This window comes from Xenopus laevis, chromosome 6L (genome assembly GCF_017654675.1).
Source record: "Xenopus laevis strain J_2021 chromosome 6L, Xenopus_laevis_v10.1, whole genome shotgun sequence".
NCBI lineage: Eukaryota > Metazoa > Chordata > Amphibia > Anura > Pipidae > Xenopus > Xenopus laevis.
The window spans coordinates 103,240,990-103,253,846 of NC_054381.1; the positions used below are offsets into that span (position 1 = coordinate 103,240,990).

The following is a 12,857-nucleotide window of genomic DNA, read 5'->3' on the forward strand; positions in this document are numbered from 1 at the left end:
TAAATATTACTTTCTCTTTACTATCCCAATAATGTGCCAAGTCATCTTTATGAAGCCAAATTGTAACAGCAACAGAACTGGCCAATGTGGAAATCACATTATTGTGGTAAGCCATCTTATAACCTTGTTTTCATGAGTTCCTTTGTAATCATATGGTTTTTTTTTGTATTTTTACATATACAGCATATATTGGATTTACATTCCAAACAGACACGTCCTGGCAATCGAACAGCTTTAAGCAGTATATTTGTCTTCTCGTCGATTTACAAAAAGAGAAGAAGGCCGCAGTGTGGATGCCCTGTAAATAGACTATAATTAGAGTTGTAGCTTTGTGAAAATACATTTCAAGTCTTGTGCGCCAGGAGTTCCTTCCATTCAGTACATGCGGTCCTCAGCCTGCCAGGGGTGTTTAATGGCAGATGGCAGCATCCCACTGTGGAACAACTACTAAGCCACATGCCATTTGGTGACCTAAATCAGCATCCAGTTATGAGCAGAATTGCAACAATGATTCAAATGCTAAATACAAGATAAAGTATCTTATTAGAAATTCAGAAAGTAATGAGGGGTATAAGTAAGCTCAAGAAGGAAGTAAGATGTCAGTATTTGCAAAAACACCATGTATTTTGAAAATTAACTAGAAAAACAGTTACTCTTTATATCTTACTGAGACTATTTGGTCATTATCATATCCTGACATGACCCAATCGCTAAGGGCAGAAGTCTACTGGCAAATAGAAAGCAGTGGTAGATTGGAGGAAGCTGCTCGTTCCCTTTTCAGCTGACAGGCAGGCACTGTATGGAGAGGCCTCCTGCACATGGAACAAACCCCTGTATTGCTAGCCCAAAAACAATCCTGTCAGAGGATTAGAGGCTTTACAATGACAGTTCATCTTAAATTAATATATTGTAAACAGCAGCATTTTTTGACAGTTTGCAAAAAAACGTCCAAACATTGGAAAAAAGTACTGTCAAGTACTGGGAAAATTAAAGTATCACTGACACTGATAAAATACTACTCAAAATATAAAAGTTACATATAGGTCTTGTTGGTCGTTTTTCACTGATAGGTTTGCTTTTATAAGTAATTGTTACTCTGAAATACCAAAACATTACTGTTTTGCCAACCTGGCTGTTTCCTCTCAACCTGTAAGTGATAGCGTCTAATGCTAACCGATTACTTCTGCACATATATGGCAGCACCCTTACTGATTAGGAAACTCGAAACATTAGCCCCTCTAGGTTTAAATAAAGAATATGATCTGAAACCTATTTTTAGATAAAACAATCTTTATATAAAATATTTTAACATTTTTCATGTCTCAACTTTACATTTCTTCACAGATTTGCTACACATGAATCGTGTTATCTTTTGCATTATTGGAAACATTGTTGGATATTTAAAAAGGTTAATTTGTTGGAAACATTGTTGGATATTTGAAAAGGTTAATATGTTACCTATCACATGTTATGTATCAACCACTAGGTGGAGAGGTGGGGGTATAAATAGGTGTGTTGTAAAATGTCAGTTAAGCTTGACAAAGGGTCAGGTGTGACCCGAAACGTTGCTGTAATGCCCAATAAAGGCATTTTAATTTTTAAAAAGAAGGTGGTGCTGTTTCGTCTTGTACTACAAAGTGTATACCCGTGGAAAAGTGGCCACTGGATAACTTGCACCACAAGAAAGAAAAAGCCAGGAGGCTGTGCTGACTACCTTGTATATAGCACCCTTACTGATGAACATGGGGGATCAGATTGGTAATGTAAAAGCATTAGGCAAATACTATTATAATTATATATATATAGCGAACAAAATATCAGGGGTCCGTATCTCTTTAACAAACATGTGCTACTTTTATCCTTGAGCTGGTGTTTGGCATCTGAATTATTAGTAAAAGAGGGAGTGGGTATGGAATCTAACATATATATGTGATCAGTAAGACAGAAAAGATCAGCATATTGCAAAAAACTATATACTCGTGTGACATAGTGCTGACATATTCTGCAACAATTTAGATAACTTATATATCATTCAATTGAGTCCCAGTACTAGTGGTGCTTACAATCCTAGATCTTATCACGTGCATATACATATGATTAGTGTGGGAGGACTCATGAAAGCACTGGGAGGACATAAAAACTCCTTGCAAGTAGTGACCTGGCTGTAATGAAAGCTAGAAGGCAGCATTGTTAACCACTGCACCACTAAGCTCCGTACTACATAGTGCTGGGGTAAAAGGCAGGGTGGGAACTATGGGTAGGCTGAAGAGGCATGTGCCAGGGGCATGGAGCATACTTTCTCTTAGTTTCAAACCTTTTGGAATTTTCTCACTTTCTTTTGCTGCTGGATTAGGTAGTGATATGCACAGGGGGGTGTGCAAGCACATACACAAGTCTCATCTGTACAATAACTTGGAAAGTATGTACACAATTTTTTTACTGTATCATGATGGAAACAAGTCTATTCTAGATGTTTAGTAGTTTTACTGATAATAAATGAAAGAAAAAAAAACACAAGCAGAAGGCAGTTCTACTAACTTGCGATTCCACTAACTTTGTCTATCCAGAAGCTTCTGCTTCGGATGCCCCAAATAAATGCATGTAGATGTAGTAAGTCATTTACCAGGCCTTTGAAACACAAATAACTGACATTAGCCAAAGGTCATACTATTAACCAGTAAGATGGAATGCATTCAGCTACATAGAAAGGGCAATGGCTTTATAAAAGAGCACTCCTAAAATATAACAGTATTACAGCCGTTCACAACTTTTTTTTAGTTTAAACATTCATATAAACCAGTACTGCATGACTTCTTCCAGGTTGTGTGTCCTTAATCTGTTTTAAAAAACATTTAAAGGGTCAAATTATATTAAAATGGTTATATCATGAAACTTAAAGAACCCAATAGGAAACTGATATTATAAAGTGGGCAAACCTGAAACATGTGGCTTTATAAACATAATAAAGGTATTTAGAAGCAGAAATCGGCGATTTTCATTTTAGCCGGCGAAAGCAGGGGAAGGCAGATCGGGGAGATTAGATGCCATGAAGAAGAGGTGATTTGTTGTCTGGCGACTAATCTCCCTGAATCTGTCCGTGGGGCCAGACCCTAACCAGGTATTTTTACCTGCAATCACATACAATGTTTATACATAATGTAATGTACAAAAGACTACACAGACTCAGCAAATAAACAGATAATAGTAATTATCTTAACTGAATACCTGTGAACAGTCTCAAAAGCAGAGTGCAATAGGGCAGCATACTTATCAGTCACCGTAACAGGGCATTCTGCTTTGTTCGGTGGCAATCAAATGATCTCTGTGATATTACCCTTATGGATCAGTAAAAAATAATCTAAAGGTTTCATAAAAACGTAACTAGAATGCATGCTAAAAGCTGGGATATCCGAGTAACTGTTATGCAGGTCCACAGCTGGCTGCCACTGATTTGACCAACAAGCCTATAGGCCAACTGGGATCACTCAGTGGAAGTGCATTTCTGACTATGGTTTATCTCATTAAATCCACTGCAAGACATTCACTCAAATGTCTTATTCAGGGCAGTTATATAAGCAAAAGCTTTGTCCCAGAGACATGCTGATATTGCCTTTAACTTATGATAATGTAATGTGAGATATCTGGAACTGCTATAGAGTCACTTAGAGCTACTTAAGCCTTGTGATATGAATTAAGCCTAGTTGTACTTAGAAAAATGTTGTCTATTAAAAGGCTATAACATCTGATATAGAAATCATTTGCAGGGCAATGACGAGCTCCAGGGCTCTATTTGTAGTTCAGATAGCTGACAAGCTATTTAGAATAGAACTGTTTACCAAACAACAAAGTGATATTGGGGTCAAATGTCATTTGTGGCTGTCTATACACAAATAGAAGAGAAAGGCACTTATACAAAACAGGACCTCTATTCCAAAGTTTTGTATGGTTTTATAATGCTTTTTAATTGTTTAATGTTGTTGGGCCGTTAAGTTGGCACCAACATGGAAAGGCACCATTTAAATTGTAGATTAAAACACACTGAATAATAAACCAGTTGACCAAGAAACCTTTTCACTTTTCTTAATAACTATTCCAAACCTACGCAAAGTTGTAATCCTGTGTGTAAATGCTACCGTTTCCATTTGCCCTTGAGTTGGCACAAACGTGCAACTGCCAGGATACACTAACAAGTTGTTTAGCTTTCAGCATCATCTGTTGCCTATGCCTTTAGACTGCAGACAGCAATGGGTCAGAATACAAAATGTATCAAACTCTGAGGAAAATGATCCGTGCTTCACAATATATTATAACTGTACTTTAGTAATGGCCCCCACTGCTGGCTGTACTGTCACTACTGTAGAGCCTCTTCTACTCTACACTCAGCAGTGATCCCCAACTAGGGTTGCCACCTTTTCTGGAAAAAATACCGGCTTTCCTATATATTTATCTTTTTTCCCCTATTAATAACATTGGGATCAGCCATAATTTTTACCAGCCAGGTGGCAACTCTATCCCCAACCAGTGGCTAGTGAGCAACATGTTGCTCACCAACCCCTTGAATGTTGCTCCCAGTGGTCTCAAAGCAGGTGTTTATTTTTGAATTCCTGGCTTGGAGGCAAAGTTTGGTAGCATAAAAAACAGATTTATGGCCAAACAGAGCCTTCTGTAGGCTGACAGTCTACATAGGGCTACTAAATATCCAATTATATACTTTATTTGGCGTCCCCAGCAACTTTTTTCATGCTTGTGTTGTTCCCCAACTCTTTTTACATTTGAATGTGGCTGACGGGTAAAAAAGGTTGGGGATCCCTGCTCTAAAGGTTAGGGGATTACTCTAAATAGTGCTACAAATTGCCCCTTAAAGATAAATATTAAGTCATGAGTTTATTATTGTATAAGATTCCATGGGTGCAAAGTCCTGTGGTTAGGGTCGCCACCTTTTTTGGAAACAAATTCCGGCCTTCCGATATAATTAGATTTTTTTTCCTATTAATAACATTGGGGTCAAAGTATCATTTTTACCGGTCAGGCTGGTAAAATACTGGCCAGGTGGCAACCCTACCTGTGGTTGAGAAATGCTGCTCTATACATTAATATGAATGGTTGAATATTTTTTCTAAATGTTTGTTAGATATATATTTAGGCTATTGAGGTGCAGTGTCTATGCATAAAGAACCAGCTATTTCTTGATCCTGTAATTGTATGGCTGTAGGGTTTACATGAATACTGTAAAGTGAATTAATTGAATTTTAGCACACAGGCTTTGCCACTTTTATTATTATTATAACCCGACCCAACCAGCCCAGAGAAACAAAACAAAAAGTTTACAGTGAATATTGCAGAAAGCAGCCAGTGGCTCATGGGCAAGCTGTCAGCTAAAGGGTTAGCCGTGTGATTATTATGTCCCGGGAGAAGAGAAGTGCACGCCTATTGGTCCTTGGAGAGAAGTCTCCAGTGTAAGAGAGACGTGACGTTCCTCCCCATGACAATGCCCTGCACATGCTGTAACTCACACATCACAGGCTCTCCAGCTGTTGTTGTCAAACTATAACTTTCACCGCCATACTGGGGCCGCTACTAAAGGATAACGGGAGCTGTCGCTTATTAGGAACTGGAGAGCCACAAGTTTAAATAAATATATATCCCCTTGATATTTAGCGATCTCTAATCAGCGGCTTCTTGTTGAAAGGTCCAAAAACAGAACATCCCACCGGGATCCGCAAAGAATGCTGGGAGTGGAGAAGAGGCACAACAGCTGGAGCGCTGCAGGTTGGAGACGAGCGAATGTTTGTATTATGGTTAGAGCGCGGGGAACAGGATGTGGAACGCACGGAGCAGGAAATATGTGCGCGCACCGGCATTATTAGCGTCCCACTCACTAGAGCAGTGATCCCCAACCAGTAGCTCGTGAGCAACATGTTGCTCTCCAACCCCTTGGATGTTGCTCCCAGTAACCCCAAAGCAGGTGCTTATTTTTGAATTCCAGGCTTGGAGGCAAGTTTTGGTTGAATAATAACCAGATGTACTGCCCAACAAAGTCTCAATGTAGGTTGACAATCCACATAGGGGCTACCAAATGGCCAATCACAGCACTTATTTGGCACCCCAAGAACATTTTTCATGCTTGTGTTGCTCCCCAACTCCTTTAACATCTCGATGTTGCTCACAGGTACAAAAGGTTGGGGATCCCTGCACTAGAGGAATGACAGCGCTCTGCCATAGCGGCACAAGTTGGCGGAAGGTTACTGTTGCCTCGGAATCACCCCGTGTGGAAAGTGTCCGCTCAGTCCCTCCCCCACAGAACTCACCTCTGTCCCCGCCCAGGTGCTCGCCCTTGTTGTACTCGTACTCGAACAGATAGTCGAAGTCCAGCTCGGGCTCTTCTCTTGGGGCGCTCATGCCTGAGACTCGCTTGTCCCCCCCGTGCCGCTGTGTGTGAGTGTGTCAGACTGACAGTCAGGCCAGGGAGCGTGTCCCGCAGCTCCGCCTCATCTCAGAGACCTGTTGCTGCTGCTGCCGCTGAAGCTCAAGCTCCAGCCCCTCCCCCTGCTCTGTCACTACCGAGGCTTCCTCCTCTGTTTAAATAAAGTCAACTTCAAAGCTGCTCCACTGGAGGTCTCGTTGTGTCTCCGCTCTTGTGACTGGCAGTGCCAGCAGCCGCTCCTCCCTCCCCCTTCTCCTCACCTATCGGGTGTCTGCCTGCTGCCACTCTCTTAATCCTCCCCTGCCTCTAACGGTCACTTGCCTGGCAGTCTCTGGCCCAGGACTTCAGCAGCAGCCGGCTCTATAGTACTATAGAATGTTGGCTCTGCTGCCTATGGGCATCTCTCTGGCATCATCGCGCTGCCCCTCATGTCTAAAGGCAACAATCATGGCTTCATCGGTGATGATGCATTAGGTGTCCCCTGTGCTTTCTGTGGGGTGACAGGCTGGCATGGCTTGGGCACATCCTGAGCCCGTTGCTTGTGGCTGATACTCCAGGTTTTGGCGGAGGGATAACAGCCCCCATTCCTGTGTGCGCGCTTGTTTCCGGGTCTGTAATGTATACATATACACAGTACACTGCCGGCTCTGCTGGAGGATCAGGCTAATTCCCTCTCCCAACCCCCGGGGCCTAATCTCTCCTCTCTCCAGACTGCCCTGTCTCCGCGGGATTGTCACAGCGCTTATAATGAGGTTATCATCAGGGTGCCAAACGGTCCTGCTGTGCCCTGCAGACTTGTGAATGGGAATCAGACGCCTGTCACACTGCTTTGCCTGGTCGATACATCATTAAAGTGACTGGGCGCAGTGCATGTGGCAAACACGCGACTTGTCGCCAGCAAATAAATCCATTTGCCAGAGGAGGCTCCAACTTGAACACAGAGTGAGCCAGAGCTTCAGACTGACACAGGGATGATGGGTAACTGTTGTGTCCCCTGCTGCAAGTGTTTGTGTTTACTTGCAGCACCCACTAGTGATAACTCCTATTCGCACAGCCGCCACTTATCATAGAATAACTTGGTCCACTAGCTGGAGCAGCACGAACAAGTCATGGCACTATTCCTCCTCTTACTCCTTGTTATATTGCTATGCAATAATATTCAAATCTCGGTTATGCACACAAATGAATGCACTGGCAAACGACATTAACCAGAGAAGTAGAAAAACTGCCTGTGGCTCTCCAGCTCGTGTGCAACTGTCAGCTTCTGTCAAACTACAACTGTCTGCTCCTATTGTCCGTGGGTGGCGGCGTGTGCAGTTCAGCGGCTACTGTAAAGCCACAAATGACTATTCCTGAGCTTAGACCTGCCTGTGCTTCCATGATAAATGAGAGGAGGTAGCCGGCCTGCTTTCATGCCCCCTGCATCATACCCTTTTCATCTAAATATCAACAGTAACAGTTCTCTAAACATCCCAGTAAATGTTAGTGTATATTGGCCCACTCTAATAAACCGCAGAAATATAGAAAACCACGTTCTGAGTTTCTTACAAGAGATAATGCTTGCTTTCATTCCCCCTGCCTCCTGCTTTGGCACTTCTGTGTACTGGCTAACAAGGCAGTCACTATCCCTGGCAAATTAATACTTTCATTTTAATATGCAAAGGGAAATTACAGTGGCCCTCCACTGCTATTAAACACAGTTATTACTGCATACTGGACCCCCATCGCAGATCATACACATCTCCCCCAAACAGTACAGGGATGGCCAAAAAGTAGGGGAATTAAACAAATAAAGAACATACAGTTCTAAACAACATATCGAATATATGTTAATGACACATCTTGAGTAGTTTACAAAGTATACTTAAAACTGCAACTGAAACCAGTATTTGTCTGTCCCTCTCTGTACCCCTGGTTTTAACATTTCAAACAATGTAGCCAGCCAAGAAAGTTCTGTCATCTGCTACATTGTTTCAGGAGTCAGAGCTATCAAGGGACAAACAGAAAATGCCTTCAGCAGCAATTACATTATTATTTTAAAATGTTTTATGCCTGTATATTGGGAAGTGGCTTCGAATTATATATTTCTTTGATTTGGCAACATTTTATTTTTGGGTTCACATCCCCTTAGAAAATGAAACTTGTGATTAAGGGTATTAAGTATTCGCCCAATATTCGTTTCCTGTCCTGTAATGAAGGGCAAGCTGGTTGTTCAGGCGGGGCATTATTGATGTCTGGTCTGATGTCTGGGCTAAATTTCTCAGATTTTCTCAGATTACCATTGAAAGGATTTAATGGCGGAGGGTAGGATTAAGATAAATTACAAAAAATTGCCCATAACGTTTCCTTTCTAGTTAGCCACTTTAACGTATTTACAAGCCATGCTGCCTATCCCTATGTGCCAGAGGGGGGTAAGCAAAAGACAGAACGCAGCGATATAGTGGTAAAAAGCGCGGTATTGGCCATCATATCATGCATAGGAAATACAGTTTCCAGGTGTCGCTGGTACCGTGATATCGTAGCGCGTTAAATTACATAGCGCTGTGCCATTTGGCATCTTATTAAAACGTGGATTACCATGATCTAGGTGGTTCTGTAAATAGATAAGAGCAGTAGTTGAGTTCTCAGTGATCCATGGGATCTGGACAAGTGACTATCTGGACAAATCTTAAACATGGCATTTTGTGGTTTAGGAAGCTAAAGTGCAAGTCTGTGGTGGTACCTAAACATTGTGAAACTCATGCATACATAAATGCAGAGCTCATTGAAGATTTGAACAGTAATTTGTGCTTTTGGAAAATCAAGGTACACAAGCCCTGGGACTTTGTCTGCCCAGCTAATCATTTCAGCAAGCTCGTGGCAATTCCCATGGCAAGTTGGACTGGTAAACTCACTGACTCTTTGCCAAACCAGATTTTAATGCCACGTGGGAGTGCCAGGTAAATTCTTTGATCTGATGAAACAACTCCACTTTTTAGCACGTTGATCCCCCGAGCAAAAAAAAAATGAAGTACAGAGAAATGTTGGCTATATTACTGTAGCTGCTCTAAAGTGGACAACTTGCCACCACCCTTCTGAGATTCTACAGCATTCTACAGATTGCTAAGGAATCTACAAGGCATAAAAAGCAGAATGCCCAGGTGGGTCCAGGAGGCCATACACTGCAGGTGCCATGCGTTGAATATCCTGGTATGGGTTACAAACATAACTACCATACCATTATCAATTCAGAAGTGGCATTCAGTGCCCTGGGCAAGGTGAAAGTTCCCGGTGCAATAGCCATGTGATCTAAACATTGGCCCGCTGTGGGGCTTTTCTAGGTGACAGCGCGCTGCCCGCGTTAAAGGCCACATTCACCGAATAACTTTTTTTCTTGAATTAGAATCCTAGCAGCTTTGTACAGCTCCGATTGGTATATTTTCGCCCATTTGGACACATGCCTGTCTACCAGGAGACATTTACAGTAGACTTCTCGTTGCCTGTGCCGTTACACCCCAGCTTTGAGGATTACATTTCTCTTCCCTTTTGACACGTGTACACAAGCCAAATAACCAGCTTCAAACAAATCCTTCCCCTGAAAATGATAGAGGAGCTAAAGTATTTAACCTGAAAAAAAATATGGAATTCCATAATTGGCCGCAATTCTCCAATCTATTTTGGACTTAAAGGTTTTGCGAATGGTTTTAATTATGGGTGCGCCCAAACAGTGCTATTTACTGTTTCATCATGATTTACTCTGCTGCTGCTACTGGCCGGTATCATGTCTGAAAGGCCAGCTCTGTGCTAAATATAATCAGCATCTAAAGTTTAATGTATCAGCCAGACTCTGGGAACTTCCCTAACACCAAGGGATCCTTAGGAAAAACAGCTCAGCCTGTAGCCTTCCAGCTACTCACTAACTGTAAGCTCCATTGGCAGATCGCGTTGGGAATGGTAGTTCAAGAGCAGCTCGGCATAAACATAATACTCATCATGGACCTTTATGCCAAGTACTGGCAGAAGTCTCCCACACATAATGCCAGCTCCCCCCCCCCCCTCCACTCCACCAAAGGGAAGAAACTATTGTGCGATAAGCTACACAAATCAGGGCACATTTCCTGGAGCAAAAAGAGAGAAAAGAGATCAAGAAAACCAAGAGAAATCTCTATGCAACCCTGCTCTTTATGTTGGCTTTGTGCTCTGATTTGCACCTGTTCCTCACTAATCAACCTCATCTAAGTCACTTTAATTTTTAAACGACTATATATATATATATATATATATATATATATATATATATATATATTATATATATATATATATATATATATATATTATATATATATATATATATGGGTTTATTTCTATTTCTCACACTAAACGACACCAATAACATCACCTGCCAACTGGGGTCGGGAGGGTGAGGCTGAGTAACTAGTCATTGTCACACTTACACTTACTAACTGCATCCATGCTAGAGCAAGCAACGGTGGGGCAGGTATCAGCTTAAGTCTTGTAATGCCAAATAAATAGCAATACCATATAAAACACTACTACTATCAGTGGCAGCCCAGTGCCACCAGCTGGAAGGTCACTGGTCACTATGAATGTCACCCCTGTTAGTCACAAAGCAATGTAAGACTATTTCTACAGACTCGCAGTATTATTAAAGAGAAGGTTACATTGATAATACTATATACATTGCGCCTTCAATTCAACTTCAAGCTACTTTTCCCAGCAGTTCGTAATTGTGATGAAGGATCAGTTAACCCACAAGCAGCCACAGATACACTGACACCCCATACACATGGCCCGGGGATCCAGGGGACACATTACCTTCCTCCGCTGACTTCATGATGAATGGGAAGAAGGGCTGGAAATCCACAGTAGTGTCTGTGACGCAGGCGGGGTAGAGCGGACCGAAGGGAAGACTGGAAGGAACCGCCGCCGCCGCCGCTACACTAGTGCGTGGCATTCACTCGGCGATCCGAGCAGTTCGTTTGCTGGCTGTGTATAGCAGTGGGCTGAGGCGTGTGGCTAAGCTACAGTCACTGGAACTGTGTTACACACTACTAGACTACTTTTTTTAAGTTTGGAATTGGAAGGCAGTGTCCCGCAATAGAGCGGAGCACTTTGTCAGCAATAGATGTGCAGCTAATGAGAGAGTGTGTGTGAGACAGAGAAGGGTTAGGCAGTGTGTAGTGGAGGTGGCGCTGCCCTCTGACAGGAGCACAGGCGCATGTGTGTGTCAGTCAGTGGATAGAGTGTCTGGCTGTGCTGCTCGCACTTATGGGCAGTTGAGTGAGGGGTTTAGGGAGTGTGTGACTTCTCTTTTCCTCTTTCTAGCTGTTTGTGTTAAGCTGGGAGTTAAGTAGTCTCAAAGTCTCTCTCTGACGCAGACCTGCTGCCTTTTTAAAGCTGGAAAACACCCCCTACACACACATATTACCTTCCTCCTCCCCCTTCCCTTCTTTCTGCACCTCCCCCCGCCCATAGGGCAGTGACGTCTCTGGACCTGCTACTGCTCTTCTGCCTGTTAGAAGCTGTATGAGACTGAGTGCTGCTGCTGCTGGGGCTGTGTCACTGCCAGTGTCGGACTGGGACACCAGGGGCCCACCCAAAAACCTTAGACCCGGGGCCCACCAAAAAACCTTGGATCAGGGGCTCACTCTCAGTACTATTATAATTCCTCTCCTCACTCAACCTCTATTCTGCTAGTCTCTTTTCTATACATGCTATAATCTATTATTCAATTTAGTCTCTTTGTTCTCAAAGAAATGGGTAATGGCTATGAAATAAGCCAAATGTTTTGAAGCAGGAGGGCCCACTAATACCTGGGCCCACCGGGAGTTTTCCTGGTATCCCTGGGGGCCAGTCTGACACTGCTCTCTGGCTCTGCTATAGAAGAGTAGTAGGGTAATGGGTGGGTGACCTGTCACAAGGCACCTTCATTTCTCCCTTTGAGCCCTGTTAATAAAAAGCTGCAAGAATTTCATCTGCAGCTACAAGTGCCACTGAGTGGAGTTGCTGGAATGAGTTTATCTGCCACAGAGTGCCTCTTCTTCTAGCTTCAGAGCTCTAAAAATACCCATGCTCAGATAAGCACATACGTAGATTGCCAGCTCTTCAGTGCAGATCGTGCGTTATTCACATTTTATTCATTTGATGCATGAATTTTATTGCCTCACTGCCAGGGGTGTGTAATAATATTATTATATATGCAAATTGCCTGTATAATCTGGCTAAAAACTGACAGGCAGGAGCTGTGCATTAAGTGAAAGTTATACTGTGACATCAGCTGTAGTCTGTGAGGCACAAAATATTCTATATTGGCCCTGTATTTTATCACCTTCAGTAGTTTAATTGATAACTTCTTATCTGTGCTAAGCAGTATTGGGTTATATAAGCAATAGTCTGCTTTGCTCCAATATCAGTGGCAACTTAATTCCTGGTC

At 42.6% G+C, this 12,857-nt stretch overlaps 1 protein-coding gene across 5 annotated transcripts in view; it reads right to left on the bottom strand.

The window, feature by feature from the left end:
* The window catches only part of nfatc1.L (nuclear factor of activated T cells 1 L homeolog), a 128,953-nt gene extending 117,148 nt beyond the window's left edge, over nt 1-11,805 (bottom strand). Inside the window, 2 exon segments of one of the 5 annotated variants that reach the window (NM_001092450.1) lie at nt 2,539-2,628; nt 11,240-11,285. In NM_001092450.1, the coding sequence (NP_001085919.1) occupies nt 2,539-2,628; nt 11,240-11,258 (109 nt within the window). In that variant the 5' untranslated portion in view covers nt 11,259-11,285. 5 annotated transcript variants of the gene reach the window in all.
* Between the last annotated feature and the right edge of the window lie 1,052 nt (nt 11,806-12,857).